Source organism: Aspergillus sclerotioniger (assembly GCF_003184525.1).
Source record: "Aspergillus sclerotioniger CBS 115572 chromosome Unknown BO94scaffold_8, whole genome shotgun sequence".
NCBI classification, from domain to species: Eukaryota; Fungi; Ascomycota; class Eurotiomycetes; order Eurotiales; family Aspergillaceae; genus Aspergillus; species Aspergillus sclerotioniger.
This window is the reverse complement of record NW_020290998.1, coordinates 329,993-345,762: the sequence shown is the minus strand read 5'-3', so window position 1 is coordinate 345,762 and position 15,770 is coordinate 329,993. Positions and strand designations below refer to the sequence as shown.

General features: G+C 52.3%; 6 protein-coding genes across 6 annotated transcripts; 1 reads left to right on the top strand and 5 right to left on the bottom strand.

The window, feature by feature from the left end:
• Positions 1 to 1,362: 1,362 nt before the first annotated feature.
• Positions 1,363 to 3,482, bottom strand: BO94DRAFT_488361 (S53 family peptidase). The gene is made up of 5 exons (XM_025609065.1): positions 3,276 to 3,482; positions 2,969 to 3,232; positions 2,705 to 2,925; positions 2,541 to 2,661; positions 1,363 to 2,495 (listed from the first exon to the last, which is right to left on the bottom strand). The coding sequence occupies exons 1-5, from the start codon at positions 3,476 to 3,478 to the stop codon at positions 1,391 to 1,393; spliced, it is 1,914 nt and encodes a 637-aa protein (XP_025469503.1). The 5' UTR covers positions 3,479 to 3,482; the 3' UTR covers positions 1,363 to 1,390.
• An 889-nt stretch (positions 3,483 to 4,371) lies between these two features.
• On the bottom strand, positions 4,372 to 5,901 carry BO94DRAFT_617144 (S-adenosyl-L-methionine-dependent methyltransferase; the record flags this gene model as incomplete). The annotated part of the gene is made up of 6 exons (XM_025616821.1): positions 4,372 to 4,793; positions 4,906 to 5,338; positions 5,405 to 5,528; positions 5,578 to 5,704; positions 5,760 to 5,837; positions 5,881 to 5,901. 6 exons carry the CDS (start codon positions 5,899 to 5,901, stop codon positions 4,533 to 4,535), a joined length of 1,044 nt encoding a protein of 347 aa, XP_025469502.1. The 3' UTR covers positions 4,372 to 4,532.
• A 504-nt stretch (positions 5,902 to 6,405) lies between these two features.
• On the top strand, positions 6,406 to 7,162 carry BO94DRAFT_617134 (uncharacterized protein). The gene has a single exon (XM_025616820.1). The coding sequence runs from the start codon at positions 6,496 to 6,498 to the stop codon at positions 6,808 to 6,810; it is 315 nt and encodes a 104-aa protein (XP_025469501.1). The 5' UTR covers positions 6,406 to 6,495; the 3' UTR covers positions 6,811 to 7,162.
• Positions 6,881 to 7,560, bottom strand: BO94DRAFT_617132 (uncharacterized protein; the record flags this gene model as incomplete). The annotated part of the gene is made up of 2 exons (XM_025616819.1): positions 6,881 to 7,448; positions 7,505 to 7,560. 2 exons carry the CDS (start codon positions 7,558 to 7,560, stop codon positions 7,103 to 7,105), a joined length of 402 nt encoding a protein of 133 aa, XP_025469500.1. The 3' UTR covers positions 6,881 to 7,102.
• A 2,005-nt stretch (positions 7,561 to 9,565) lies between these two features.
• BO94DRAFT_461618 (sugar porter family MFS transporter) lies at positions 9,566 to 11,396 on the bottom strand (the record flags this gene model as incomplete). Its single annotated transcript, XM_025607940.1, has 5 exons — positions 9,566 to 10,320; positions 10,369 to 10,733; positions 10,786 to 10,862; positions 10,910 to 11,033; positions 11,095 to 11,396. The coding sequence occupies 5 exons, from the start codon at positions 11,394 to 11,396 to the stop codon at positions 9,566 to 9,568; spliced, it is 1,623 nt and encodes a 540-aa protein (XP_025469499.1).
• A 1,918-nt stretch (positions 11,397 to 13,314) lies between these two features.
• On the bottom strand, positions 13,315 to 15,768 carry BO94DRAFT_379484 (uncharacterized protein). Its single transcript, XM_025607250.1, has one exon. It carries the CDS (start codon positions 15,521 to 15,523, stop codon positions 13,400 to 13,402), a length of 2,124 nt encoding a protein of 707 aa, XP_025469498.1. The 5' UTR covers positions 15,524 to 15,768; the 3' UTR covers positions 13,315 to 13,399.
• Between the last annotated feature and the right edge of the window lie 2 nt (positions 15,769 to 15,770).

The window sequence follows — 15,770 nt, the reverse complement described above, 5'->3', positions numbered from 1 at the left end:
CCCTCATAACATGTTCATCATGTCCAAACCACAAGAGTGACAAGCAATATTCCCATGCTATGAACTTATGCTTGCTCTCATCGGTGAATCCATCTATGGTGGGTGCTATCATCCACTTCTTATGATGAACTCTTTCAACTTCCGTTGTGGGATCACATGGGCTGGCTGGCTGGCTGTATCTCAAAATGACTACGCAATGCAACGTGCTGCTGCTCAGTCATACTAGTGACGAGCCATGGAAATCTGGAAAAATCATAAATAAGATTCAAGGGTGGCTTAGGATAGTGGTGCAAAACCTGACTTCACTCCCGGGTTGACATATGTTGCCATTTCAAGAGTGAAGACACTAGAGGGATTACTATTTCAGGAGTATTTCGATTATGAGTGGTTTCAGAGAAAATCAACCTCCATCTCTGATCAACGTGAGGTTGATGACTTTCGCCGCACGCATCAGCATTACCGAGAATTGTCGAGAGAGGATCTTGAGGACTTTTTGCTCCGGCTGGTGTTGACTTGATGCTTCTCTCTCTCTGATTGGCTGTCACAAATTGGATAGGTTGGCTGCATAGGTTGCATAAGTTGCATATTCACACAAGTTGCATAAGCTGCATAAGTTAATGCCTTAGTGGAATGAAGGCGCTTCGCAATGCCTTGGACTGGAGACTTCCCACAGGCCAGAACCTAGATAGCAGGGGGATCAAGACTGGCCTTATAAAAGATATTCTTGTTCGGGGTGTCAGGAAACTTATCGAAGATTTAAAATCGGTACTCATGGTTTCTTTCCACTCGATATAGTCATTATTTTTGGAAGATGATATATTACGGTGCATTGTATCGTACGGAAACTTGAATCAAAGTAGTATATCAGTCCCGATATCAGTGGGTTGTTGAACGAAAAGGTTATGAAGACGCTATTTGACAGACCTGACCCTGGGGAAATATGAGGGAATTTAAGGGATTCCCCTCGCCTTTCCCTCTTGTCTCTAGAAATCACTCCAGCATCTAAGTGGAATGATCTTTACCTCGACGGAAGACACACCTCGTTCCGCATGATTGACAATAAACGACCTGGCCTAAGAAAATTCATCAAACTGGACATCACCTGGCAAGAATCACAGCAGATACCTCTGCTCCTACCTCTAGAAGCCATTCCGATCGTTGATCTGATCTCGCATTCTTGGGAATAACACGTACACATCTTGAAAATGGCAATACTTGGATTGGGTTGCGTGGTGGAACAAATAGCGGATTGATTCAAATTATTGTTACCGAGGACAGAAACGAAAGTTATGAAGATTTAGAGTCATTGTGAAAGCTCTAGTCAGCGCCTACAATGTGAGAACAAAACTCAAATTACTTATGGTCGACATCAATAGCTAGCTATGCTTATCTAGTCCAACGCCATAAACACCTGCAACAAATCCCAATACCTCGGTGTTCCTAACCCCGTCACTGGATCCCATCCCTTCTCAACCGGGAACCCATCGGTGCCGCATCCTGGGTTTGAACCAACGGTAATGTCATGGAACGCCTCGGGATGCTCATACAGAACTGGATTGACGTATCCCACCGTTGACTTATTCGCAGCCAATCTCTCCTCGTTAATGCGTGTCAACATGGCCCCAAATGCAGGCGCAGCCGCACTCGTCCCTCCAATTAAAGTCGACTCGCCCTTGTTGTAGACGACCACGTTGTCTGCGATGGCGGAGATATCAGGGTATCCGCGACCGATGCGGTTGTAGATTCCGCCGTTGGCATTGAAGCTGTTGTTGTTGACGCTTTCGTAGTAGGGGTAATCAAGGTCTGCTCTCGAGAAGTACGTTTCAACCGATTGGTTTTGGTACGAGGGGCGGGCGTATATGTTGCTGAAGCCACCACCAGAGGGGAACCGCGTGACGGCAATTTCTTGGTCTCCGCTGGCAGAGGCCCCTAGGGGTAGATAGGTGCCTCCTACTGCTGTGAGGTAGGGGCAAGTCGCTGGGAATTCCGGGACGAAGACGTCCCCATCGTTGCCAAGGCAGGTATCGTCACTTGCGGAGACGCCCGAGTCACCGGAAGCGATAATCACGGAAACACCCTGCAGGCCGAGTTTCAGGAATTCCTGGCATTGGCGGCGTTGGTAGGCGACTGGGAGGTCAGCTTCAGAGGCGCCATAGGAGATCGAGATCACGTTAGTGGGTTTGTAGACGCCGCATTGCTTTTGGCCTTTGTAGCCGCCTGGAGCTGGATCCGGGTAGGGAGGATCCAGGGAGGAGGTATCGTTGCAGTAGGAGCCGTCGATGGCATAGAGGAAGTTGTTGAGGAAGCCCAAGTAGCTGTAGTCATTTTCGTAGACGGGGTCGTCAGTTTGGAATAGGACGCTGTTCTGCGGCCAGATGATCGGGTATGAGATCTCGAAGTCGAGATCCGACTCGGCTCCAGCGGTGTTGACATCCGTCGGGGCTACAGCGCCATCGATGGCCTCGAGGATGGGGTGAGTGCCTTGAGGGATGTCGCTGGGAGGGTTAGTAAGGCCTGAGGAGGAAGCGAGGGGATGGTACCTGGCGAGAGCTGAGAAGAAGAGGTCGAGGTCTTCCTGGCTGTATACATCTCCTAGATCCTCAAAAATGCCCAATTCGTTGCCCTCGGTAGCGGTGGTTCCCTTGGTGATGTTGTACATGGCTGAAAGGTTAGCCTGGAAGAGAGGAGACAGCGATGAACCTACCTCGGATGCACTCCGGAGTCACAGCCAAATCACAGTAAGCCAGTGGGTTTTCAAAAAGCTTGGATATAGCAATTGGCAGTGCCCCCAGGATTGGAGGCAAGCCGCCAAAGGACCGTTTCTTGGCACTTCTCTTCTTGGAGCGCGTGCCGCGCAGTTCTAGCATCTTCACACCCGGCGTGATGTAGTCGATGTGTTCCTGAATGGACTCGGGGACGTAGTATCTGTAAGGTTAGCAGTGCCATAGTTGTCAGGAATGCGACTTACTCATGGCAGGTCACATGAGAGCGTCCTGTGTCGGTGTGCTCATAGATGTAGTATTCCGTCTGCAGGAGTTGCTCGACCTCAACTGCATTGGCGTCGAACTGCAGCCATTGCTTGTTGTAGGACTGCGAGATACGACTGGGAGGTATTCCGGCCGACTCGAGCCAGGATCGAACAGTCTCGACGGTATCTCTGGACGGGGCAAACAGATCATGCACTTCCTCCGTCGAGAGGTGCTGTCCGTAGCGGGAAGAGTGCGGATGAGACCTGAGTTGTCAGCTGCGTTCCTGTGAGTAGACGAATAACGTACACCTCCATCAGCAGGTCGTGGCCACGATCCAAGTTGGACTGGGTCAGTCCGATCCGCATGGGCAGCAGGGTCCCCTCATCGAGCCGTCTTTCCTCTATCCAGTCATTAGGCAATACGTCTCGCCGTTCATGAACGACATAGTTGGGGGGTGTCGGGCTGGCCAGAACAGCCGTAACGCTAAGGAAGAGTAAGGAGGCTCGCATGTTGACAGTGGCAGCAAGGCAAGCGTAGCGTGTGTGAGCTCTTGCAAGACAGCAGGGGGTCGGGCATATATGCTGGCGATGAGCATGCCTGCCGATCCGCTTAATCACTGCGACATTTGCAAGCTGACGGTCTGTACTCCGCCGGCAACCCACAGTACTAGCACATATCCCCTCAGTTTAGTGAACAAGAGAACTGCCTATGCAGTTAGGCTTGGAACTAGGGTCCTGATAAGGAAGCGCTGGGATCCATCGCCAATGAGGGAGTAGTCTCGTGCAGATCATGCTGAGTCGAACGATCAAGCTCCACGTCAGCTGTGCTATTGTGCTTAGCCAAAGGCTGTCCCGGATGCTCATGGTGATCGCACATGTCGATTTTGCTTCTGGTGATAGACTCGTTGCTTTTTGGAACACGATCGTCGTGGTCAAAGTATGCGATGGTGTGGTGAATTGGGAGGTTGTGATTCAAACTGCTAGATTACACCCTGACCGTTGCCCCTGTTTCAGTCAGTGATCCATGTAGCGCAGATTGAAATAGTGCAAGAGAACAATGACAATGACTCGCATCGAACAATAGGCCAGGCGCTGTCCACCGACGATCGGACGCAGGAGAAATAGTGGGTGGGGAGATGGAGAAGGAAGGGGAGCGATCGGCCGGTGCCTCCACTAGCGTTGCCTGGCTTGGGCTCAGCACGAGGGCCGATCCTTTCGGACTCGGACAATCCACTCGGGAGGTGAAAAGATCAATCGATTCTGTTCATGTCATGTAGTTTATATGAGACAATGCTCTTTCCCGGGTATAGCTAATTTCCACCAGAAACAGCCCAACTTGTCGCCGGTTTTTGCTCACTGAGAGGCCCGGAGAGAGAAACAAGAATATTATGATTAAGGCAGTAGTAGAACCGATTGACCTGCAGCGGCTGTGTTGGACTCATGTACGATCTTGTATATACCTATCTGGGGGCCACCAGCTGGGCCATATGCCGAGGCAGCAAATCAAGTTCCTCCGATAAACAGTAGAAAGGCACACTATCTCTGATGTTACCGAGATTCCGCATCATCCTGCAATGACCTCGATAATACTATCCTTCAAACTTTCCGTATAAGTGTGCACCTGGTTGATCTTCAACCCGGCACTCTGGAACAACTCGGTCCACTGTTCCTGCGTCCGCTCGCGAGCCCCCAAGGCAGCCATCATCAGCATGTCCAACTGTGCCTGCTGCCAATGAACCCCAACGTTGGGCAAAACCATATCATCCACGAGGATGTAAGAATCCGGGGCCATAACATCTTTGATGTTCTTCAAAATCTCCAGACACTTGTGATCGGGTCAATCGTGGAAGATATTTCGCAAATAATAGAATTTCGCTCCTGTCCGCTTGTCAACGATATGAAACTACAAAAATAAAGAGATCGGACCGACCTTTCACTGGCTGCGGAGTGAAAAAGTCATGGGCCATGAACTCCACGCCGGGATACTGCACGGCGTTGGCCGTGGTCGGGGCCAGGTCCTGAACAATCACTCGGCCTTCAAGCTGGCTATACTTGTCTCGAAAGGAAATGACCTGCTGGCCGAAACCTCCCCCAACATCCACAAAGAGAGCCCGGTCGGCACTTAACCCGGTGGTCTTTTCAAGGGTTGGGAAGACATCCAAAAAGGTAGGCATGCCGAATCGGTTGGCTTTCATGTGCTTGTTAAAAAATGCCAAATTCTCCGGTTGTTGTTGCAGCCATAGAAACGCCGGTAGTTCCGTGTGCATGACTCTCTGAAAAGGCGTCTTGACATTGTCCTGGATATCGGGGTATCCGTTCTCCTTCAGCCAAGCTAGAAGCTCTTGGATGGACGGGCCGGCATTGTTAAAGCTGGATGGCAAACCTATTGTTAGAACAAGCGCCTTGGTGCAGAGAGTAGGCGACAATAGCACCTACAGATGGCCAACAGCAGCTTGGAATCCCCGCTGGGAGAATGTTCTGGAAATAGTCGATGCGGTGAAAGTATCCTTGGCGACCTTCTGGACTGCATAGTAGGAAGCCAAATAACGCAACAACCGACCTGTTCGGTTAGAACTGAGCCATTTCCTACTGCTAATAGAATTACATACCCATGAAAACGGGATTGGCTCCTGTACTCTCACTCAATTGATCCACCGTGAGGGGGCTATCAGTTTGGGTTAGTCGCTCAAACAGCGCCAGATCGATCGCAGTGCGAATGCAAGCAAGTTGCATGTTCTGGTGGGAGAATGTTACCAAACTTAGCATGAGCAATGGGGGAGCGGTTGCTTACATAGAAGGTGAAACGCTGAACAGTGTCATCTGGCGATTCGATGGAAGCATACAGCTTGCTCAGTGAATCCAAGATATGCTTGCGTGTTTTTTTCATCACCGGCCTTGGCCTGTCGTTGGACTTCCTCAGCTAGAGCCTCCATGGTTTTCCTTTCTTGCTCGTATGCTGCTGGGCTTGAAGATAACTGATGGACGTTGGATTTAGAGAATCAACGGGACCAGATGAGCCTGAACAGGACAGCGATGCACCTATTTAACTGCGGCGAAGATCACACTGGACACGGGGTGCAAACGTTGAGGCTGGATTTGTGCTGAAAGACAAAGAAAGATCCTTAGTGGCAATTAATGCCAATGCCGTCGCCAGCAAGCTACTGTTGGATTTGCCTCTCCTGACCGTGCTAATCACTCACGCTGGGGGCCTCCAGTCATTGCAGGAATGAATCGACAGGATAACATCCATTGGCAAGAGCTACTCCTTTCTGACTGGTGGGATCTTGGCCCGCGCCAATCTGTCTCAATTTTACAGCAAAGAAAATGGCGGTGGAGATCTTAAAACATGAACAAATGATGCTAAGCCTTCTGGTCCTTGTGTTGGCCACTCCATCACACTGCATCCCGGCCCGCGCTCCAGTTGCTTGTCTCGAGCCAGCGCAGCCACAGGGGATGACCACGCCATCTACCCCCTCTGTAACCGTTTCACGGACTTCATCCTCGTCTGCCTGGGTCTGCCCTTCGCCATGACTTTGATCCTTCCTGCGGTCGCGATGGGTGTGGACCCCTTTTCTACCCCAGCAGCATGTTTGTTCCTCGTCGAGTTCACCTGGACTATCATGTACGAGACCATCTACGCGTACCAGGACGTTCAGCATGACATGACGTCCAGGCTGAAGTCAAGTCCATGGCTGTGCGGTACAGATCTTCCACTAAGACCATTGCCTCGGTGTTGGGCGTGTTTATGGTCGGGTTCTTGGTCGCCGTGGGGCTGTTGGCTGACCTGTCTGGGCTTTACTACCTTGTGGGTTGTGGTGGGACTGCGCTTTCGTTGGTGGTGATGATTTATTCGGTGGATTTGACCAAGCCCGCGAGTTGTCTGTATTGGTTCCGCACAGGGTTTTTTATTGTGGGTGGGAGTAAGTCGGCGGGGTTTTTGGTTCAGTATTTGATTGATCTGTTAGGCTGAGTGGAGTGAGTACTCTACTATATAGTGCTAATAGTGGCTTGAACAGGTGCTGGGGCGTGTGGAGATGGTCAAACACTCTTGTGATACACACTATTTAAGTACCCTCATAGCCACACGTAGTAAAGGCTCCAACACGCCAACACCATGTTCTCCGCAATCCATGCTCAGTCCAACTGCAACGATCTCTCATCAAAGTCCGAATGGGGATAATACCACTGCTCAACGGTTATCTCTGGCAATACATTTTCCTCAGCCTCCGTGGGTGGATCTTCCAGACTCAGGGAGGGGAGTAGCTCATCCACGTTGTCAATGGAGCCGAACTGGTCCTGATCGTTTCCAATAACGGGGACTGACCCTTCAGTGGTAGAGTTATCAGATGAGCTGCGACGATCCGGATTCGTGGCGTTGGTGGAGTTGGTCTCGTTGGGGATTGTGGGGTTGATAGTACCCTTGACCGGGGGTGTAGTCTCGGAAGGCTGAGGATTGGGTTGGTTCATGGTGGTGGAGGTGCTATGTCTCATTGATGAGATGATGGTCTGAATTTATTAGTGAGGTGTGGGTCTTACTTTGCTTCTTTGGATGACATGGGATTTGGAGAACTTGCAGCAGTCTGTGGAGTCATTGTAATGGAGGATAGCAGGTATGGATTTGGAGAAGGGTGAGAGGGTAGTTTATATGGATATATGGTCTTAGAGTAGATATCAAAGTTGGTGCTACAAGGTGAGTGGAGAGATGGATAATGAATAGAAGAGGAAAGGGTGAAGCTTCAATTTATCCCGCCATCGTGACTGGCGTCATTCACCATTGGCCGGTGGTGGGATGGAAACCGCGCGAAATGCCTTCTTAACCAAGTCCTTCCCCAAAGAATGTCTTTCTCGGGGAGATGGTATTCACTTACCTAGGTCTCAGTAACTTCCTCGGAGCTTTTGTTGACTGAGATGGATGAATCCGACTACTCCATGCAATTTCCTACCGAGATATTCTCAAATTCAATGCGGATCAGATACCGTCCGCGAAACCATCCTAGTATCAGAGGAGAAATCCACGACATCTTCCTAGTCAGCTCCTAAATTTATCTTATGAGTCGTGCCGTTTCCCAATCCAAAGCACCATGGCACTTTTCCAACAGCTAATCAATGATCTCCGCGTGTAAATTTAGCAGGCAGCCGACGGAGCCCCCTGGCGCCTGCCTATTTGGGCGGGCCGACGTCCAATGTACTCTTCGCCAACTCTCCGGGGTTCTCTTTACTTCGAACACGATCATCGATCTAACAAAATAACAACCAACGTGTTTATCACCATTTCTGCTCTATCCTCGATAGACGTTGGACCCCTGATCGCGTCAGCGAGGCCTTCATCGCCCTAAAGAAAGGCATCAAATACAATGAACAAGAAGACAATGATGACAGAACTTCGTTAAGAAGCTCCAGGAATTGCTGGACGAGCACTCACAGCAGAAATTGCGCAAAAAGCGCACATTGGCAGTAACATCTTTGAATTTGGCCCAAGTCGAAACGATGTTTCAATTGAAAGTGGATAGAGACGGGACAGATGCCCCGGACATGAGCAAGTATGGTTATCATGACGGGTACAGAACCATTGGTAGGCAATTGCTCTACTATTCTTACATATGGGTATAGAGCTAACTTTAATCAAACGGGCAGTTATACTGGATTGATCATTGTCATGGAGTATCCCCCGCCAACGAGGCACAGGCATGCGGCCGCCTCTAGTCAATCCTTTGCTCTTTACTCATTTATGCTAATGGGGAGCTGCGGGGCCTTCCCATGGCTCAGCAAGTTTTCTTGAAGCATGAGACACATCTAGAACATCCAGTCAGATACAAGAAAAAAGACCGTATGCTTAAAGGTTTTGTGGACTACAGTTTCTGGTACGGGAAAAGTCCAAGTGTACAAGCCAATAACATCATTGTTATTGAGGCCAAACGGCGGAAAAGGTCGGGGGACCTGCATTTGGCACAATTCCTTGCCTATATAGGTAGGAAACATGCCTATCAACTTTTTATACTAATATTAGATACTAATATTTTATATAGCAATAATCTAAGTGAGCCAGGAGAGTGGAGGCGATGGCTTCAGTCCGATCTCGTTAAGCCATACTGGGTGGAGCTATGGGACAAGGGCCTAAAATATGCCCAGGGCAAATTAAGAGGAATCGGACTCGGACAAATCCAGGAACTGCTCACCTTAGGAGAAGTAGTTCGGGCGAAACGACTAGAATCGAAGAAGCTACGCTGTACCCTACATAGGGTATATGACCGACAGCTATACATTTGAATTCCTCATAATGAAACCCGACGGCAGGGTGTGTACAACCATATAATATTCTCTTTGGATTACCAATTTCCAACTTAAATACAGTATCGAAAGGATTCTTTTAATTGGGAGCAGGGGGATGAAGAAAGGTTATACACTACATGCTTCTTACCATTCGACAAAGAGGAATGGCTTCTCCGCACGGATCGGAGGCGATGGATGTTGATGATTGAGATCTTTTGTCGAAGTAGCTTGCTCACATTGCATTAGACTTAAATTTTTATCGACGCACAATATACAGGACTAAGATTCGTATCAACCTCGTTCAAATCATGGTCACTCCTCTCATATTCACGCAATCTTCTCCGCCGTAGTGGTAACCTCTTCATGAACAACCTGACCACCCGCCACCCGCTTCTCCTCGTCAAAGCCAACCTGTTCAATAAAGGCGCCCCGAGAGTACTCGTTCTTGGTCTTCCAGGCCGGCGTACCAATGTACGGGATACCGTTCGGGTCAGTGAAGATGGCCTCGACCTCTTCAAGGGTCTTGCCAGTGGTCTCGGGGAAGAAGAAGAAGATGTGGATGAACATGGCCGTACAGAAGACGCCAAAGAGGATGTAGACCTTCCACTGAATGTTGACGAATGCTGGAGGCACGAAGTAACTGAGCGCGAAGTTGAAGGCCCAGTTGGCCGAGGTGCAGAGGGCGGTCGCCTTACCGCGCACGCGCAGAGGGAACAGCTCCGGCGGATACACCCAGCTGGCGGGACCGAACGAAATGGCGTATGAGGCCACGAAAAGATAGGTACAGGCAATTACGGCCTTGCTGGCCGGGCCTTCGATGATCCAAGACTCCGCACTAACCCCACCGAGGCCGCCTGAAGGAGCAGGGCGACCGTAGCTGGCCATCAGACCGGCATTGGCGTACATCCAAATCATCATGAAGAGGGACCCCAATAGGAAGGTCGGACGACGACCCCATCGGTCTCCCCACAGCAGGGCCGGGACGGTCATGCAGACGTTGATCACGTACTGGATGCTGGAGGAGATCAAATTGTTGTTTCCCTTCAAGCCGGCCATGGCGAAGACGTAGGTGATGTAATACACTAGAGACAGTTAGTCAAAGATCTCCCAGTACATAGCAGTAGACCTACTCATGACGTTCATTCCGGTCAGCTGGGACCAAATCTGAACAAATATGCCCACATGAGTGCGGTTGAGCATGTTGGGCTTGAAAAGTTCGAGGTAGGTTACATCAGCGTTGGCACGCTCAAACTCGCACATGCTCTTGATCTCCTCAAATTCACGTTGTACGAATGGGGAGTTAGGGTCACCCCGGCCGTGTACAAGGGTCAAGACAGCGTGACACTCCTCCCACCGGTCCTTGCGCGCTAGCCAACGAGGCGATTCGGGCAGGAACAACATGCCGAGGAACAACAGAAGGGCAGGGATCATTTGCAGGCCCCAGGGGATACGGAAGGCGGCGGTACCCTCGATGAAGCTGCAGCCGTAGGAGAGGCTGGATCACGCGTGAGAAGATGCGATGATGAGTGCGGTAAAGCTCAACTTACTAGAACATGATCAAGATACCCCAGGTGATGGCCCATTGCTGCAGACCGACGACACGGCCACGCTTCGTTGGAGGAGCCTAAAATGGTTAGCAAGTCATGCAGCAAGAGGCCTCATGCAACATACAATCTCCGAGATGTACACCGGCACCTGAGCAGAGCAGATACCAACACTCAGACCGTTGATGATACGACCAACAATCAACATGGGAATGTTCTGAGAGGCGCAGACAATAATCGATCCGATGCACCTGTGAGACTGTGGTTAGTAGGGAGCAATTATAACGAAGAAAAGCAAGGTCAAGTACATACCAGATCATTGAACCGATCTGAATGGCAGTTCGACGACCAAGCATATCCGAGATGAAACCGGACAACAACGAACCCAGCCATGAACCAGCGGCCATGGAGGCGGTGATACCACCTTGCACACTTGCACTGGGACCATGACATTTCCGGCTACCATCATCGTTATATTCCAGAGGACCCTGGTCGAAGTAGCAGAGGTAGGCCTTGGTCTCGATGATAGCAGACATCGACGAGATATCGAAACCGAACAGACCACCGCCCACGACGGCGATGGCCGCAATGAAGTAAAGATTACCGATGGCCATGATGCAAGCTGGTTCCGCTCACGGCAGTAGGAGTGAGAATGACGGGGAACCACCGAAGAGGGGAAGAGAGAAACACAGGAGAACCCGGGGGAAACAACGGGGATTTAAAGAACGGGGACCCGGGATGGCACCAGAGGGAATGGGGGCGACGAGCCAGGATCCGACCACTGAGAAAGGAGCGAAAGCCGTGGTGTCAACGCAGGAGCGGCCATGATGGCCGGCTGAATCGCTAAACCTAGAGGGTGGTAGAGCATGTCCCGACCCGAGTCGCACGGGGAAGCAGACCCATGCCAGGCGAAATTAGCCCGACCCCTACTAGCGGGGAGACAAGCATATGCGGTTAGATTTAAGTCAGCCTGACTAGCGATTGGATGCATGCAGCGAGTGGCGGTCCACAGCAAGCTGACATGGAGGAGCCCTTGGGTCTTCGGCTGGCCGTGAGTCCATCCGTCGCATGGAAAAAGCCGGGGCAGCACATGGTCTGGAGAATGGAGCGGTCATGGATCGAGCCACTTGGAGGCGAACGAAGGAACGGTCGCGAGTCCACCGGACCAGCCAGGCGGCCGGGCAATGACATCTTGACTCAGCTGCATGGCATCTTATCGGGGGTCCCGAATGTGACCCTAGGTGGGCAGGGAGCCGCAAGCGTGGGAGAGGTCGCCTAAGCCGTCCACGACCTCACAATCACATCAGACAGGACGCAAGGGCAACCCTGAACCGGAGACGGGTCGCCCGATGGTCGGGGGGGGGAGGGGGGATGGCGGCGTGGAAGCGTGGACGTGGAGGGGAAAAGTGGAGGATTCCGGGGATTGAGTGGATCGGCATCGTGTCTTCCTTTCCCGGCTATGGCGTGGATGGTTGGGCCGATTCCCTGCCTGGAGCGGTCCGAGAAAGAAAATCTGTATTGATGCAGGCCAGCGAGGCAATCATGCTAGCAGCACGATGCAGGCTTTGTGCGACGGCCAACCACTCAACTCGGGCCGGTTCTTGACAGTTGACACCCGTTTGGGGGTTAATCGGTGAAGAGGGTTCAGAGCGTTGGGACTTGAGGAGGTGAAATGAAATGGGGGGTGGGATTGTGGAGGAGGCCCCGGATCCTGGCAGTCGGTTCCCCAGAGCACATGACCGCAAGACCCTCAGGCACCTCGGCTCAGAGCCTAATCGGGTCTAATCTGACTTTCAGGGTCTTGGCCTTATCCCCTTGCCCCAGAGCGGCTAGCCCGCGCGGGTTGAGCCACCAACCGGGCCAATCACACCCACCAAGTCCACGAGATATCTCCAGCAGTCCAGCGACTACGGAATATCTCGACCAGAGCTGGCACAGAATTCATTCTTGAGAACCCCCGTCAGATGGCAGCACTAGCTTAGTTGCAGACCACCCTCACCCCCCGTCTCTCGCTTACCTACGGGGTACTGCTCATTAATCCCTCAACCTGACGCAACAGTCATTCCCCCCCGGCACCTCAGCGACCTGACATGAGGTCGACCAGGCCATGGAAATTACCCGGCGCCCCTATTTTAGCCATCGCCAAGGATCCACGAGCTCCAGGTTTTTCACGCCGTTTTTCCTTTGCCTATCCTCCCCACTGATTCGTGGATTTTCTCCGTCCGCAGCTGGCTCCCCCAATGAGCCTGGGCCAGGCACGCCCCCACTGTATCCAAAGTCAGAGTCATTAGATCAGGTAGTTCTTCTGAGAAATTAATAAACCGGGCTGAATGGCTCTCGCAAAAAGGCAAAATGGGAAAAGTGGCAGATGACAACTATGACAAATGACAAATGCAATTCCAAGTAGTCTCGTGTGCAGTGTATATACGAACAATATCATTATCATTAAAAAGTTGCGGGAGCAGACCACGTCTGCTGCCCTGCAAATTGCAATGGAGCCAAGAAACCCCTTCCAAGTGGGGGAAAGTCAAAAAGAAGAAACAAAGAAATCTACACGGGCCATGCAGGGCAGCCAGCCCTAATTACCCGGCTGCCCTTCCAACGGCCTGATCCCGGCTCAGACCAGCTCCCACCGCGCAATGAGGGCCCAACTCCTCGCCACCCGATTGACCTGCGCCCGGTATTCCTCCGCTGTCAGCCCGCGTGCGTCTTCCCGGTCCCCGAACCTGGTCAGCACTGCTAGGTCGAGCTTCTGGCCCGGCGCGCCCAGCATCCTGGCATCCGGCACGTCTACGTACCACAGATCTCCCCCGCCGTTCGGTCCTGAACCCCGGATATGCGTGAGCAAAAGGTTCTCATCCTTTCGCCCATCCACCTCGTGGGTCATTAGCAGGAACAACCCGGGTTTGGCCCGGGTGTGATGCTCCAGCGTCCAGTGCTCGCAAATCAGGCCGAACTGGAAGCGCACAGGACCTCCCTGGGAGACAGAAATTTGTTTGGCAGCCGGGAGGTAGGAGCGCGCTCCAATGCTGTGCTTGTCCGCATCACTGAAAACAAACGGCTGCTCGGCACCCAGCGGTGATGTCGGGTTCCCTAGCAGGTACTCCTGCCAGCTGATTTCGGGGCGCCCATCATCCCTATAGAACTGGGTTCGGTCTGTGGGGAAATGTCGAAGTCCCATTTCATCGTTGCTGTTGGTGAACATGGCTGGGTTGAACTCCTGGACGTAGGTTTGCCCGTCGTCGATGTGGCCGGCGCCCCAGCATGAATCGATGATTTTCCATTGCCCATCATCGATCTTGACCACGTTCCAGGCATGACCTGCCTGGACAGGAGGGAGTGCGGAGCCAGGAGCAGGATCATTAAATCCAAAGCCCTTGCCGTGACCAGAGATAGACTTGGCCTCCAAGCCGGCGTGAGTAGCAAGTGCGGTGAACAGCCCCGCATACCCGGCACATACGGCCATTCCAGTTGCCAGAGTGCTGGCTGGAGTGGCTGGCTGCACCCGATTACTGAAGAAGGCCACAGTGTCATACATGACATTGTGGTGAAGCCACGTGAAGATTACTCGAGCTTTATCCGTCAATGAGGGAAATGGGCTCGTGAGTTCCCTCGCCAGCCAGTCCAGATCGTGTGTCGGGAGAGACATGCGTGGGTACCGAGCCGCATGGGCATCGGGGGCAGAGAAGTCGCGGCATTTCAAGCAACCGACAGTCGGCGGCACAGCTAGCGAATTAGGCGCATACAGACGTGGCTTCGTGGCTTGGATTTTGGAAAGATCCGGACGAGAGGCCAATGGGACAGGCGGGGGCACACCATTTGCACTCGGCTCTGAAGACGCTCCATTCGCGTTACCAAAGTTCTTGTTGATTGCTGCGAAACCGGATTCTTTAAGTTTCCCCAGCGTAGCGTCCGAAGGCATAGGCGGGGGAAGCCTCCGAGCCGGTAGTGGTGGGGTCCTCTCTTCTTCTTCGTTGATACTCGGAGAGTGGTCGCTGGTATTCCTAGAGGGTAGTCGGGGAGGAAGCCGGGGCCGCTCAGAATCTGTGTTTTCCGTGGAGTAGTTACTGTGGCTAGATTTTCGCCGCAGGGGTAATGTCGGACGAGGCGGAGATAGTCTACTAATGCTTCTCTTAGTTGTGAGCGTTGGCCGTGGTAGTGGTTGTGGCTGTCGTTTAGGAGGCAAGGGGGGCAAGTCAGCCTCGCCCCATGCGGGGGGCAGGGAGCGGCCAGGGCCTGCATCGAATGATGTAGCCGACGTAGTTGTTGTTCTACCAGCGCTGGTGGTTGTCGATCTTGATATATCCGATGCCATGGACTCTAGGGAGCCCTTCCGAGAGGGTTGCGTAGGTCTGCGCGGTGGTAGCGCTGGGCGTTGTTGTTCGGAGGGCTTGCGAGCTGGCAAAGGAGGGGGCGTCTTGTATTTTGCAGGCGCTGGTACTGGTGCCGGTGCCGTAGAGGGACGTGGGACGGGTCGGGGAGGAACCGCATTATTTGAAGTGGAAGAGAGATTGTATATCGAGCCATTGCTGCCAGCAGCATGGTCGTTGGTGTTGTGGTTGGTGGTAGTAGTGGTGGTGAAGGTCTTGGGTCGCGGGGGAGCAGCCGGCCGAATGGGCATCGGAGTGGGCTGAACAAGCACCGGCTCGCTGGCCTCGATCCCTGCGCTTTGACCAGCTTGCGCCTGTTTGAGCGCAGCGATCCGTTGCTGGATAGACATAACCTGAGGTTCTTCTGCCATGGTGTGATTAATTTTGCGATTAAGTGAGTCAAATAAAAGGTGAAGCGAACGAATGGCGATCAAACGGTAATCGTGTCCAGGGACAGATTCCAGGTGATGGCGATGTCAAAATTAGGAGGATTAGGAGGACATGGGAAAAGATGCAAGAGGAAAAGGCACCCTCTGGGATGGAGGTGGTGAAAGAGAGAAAGAAGACTCCAGAGGGAGAATTGGGGGCGAGACTTATAGGCCCTGCCTCGGAGGGGAA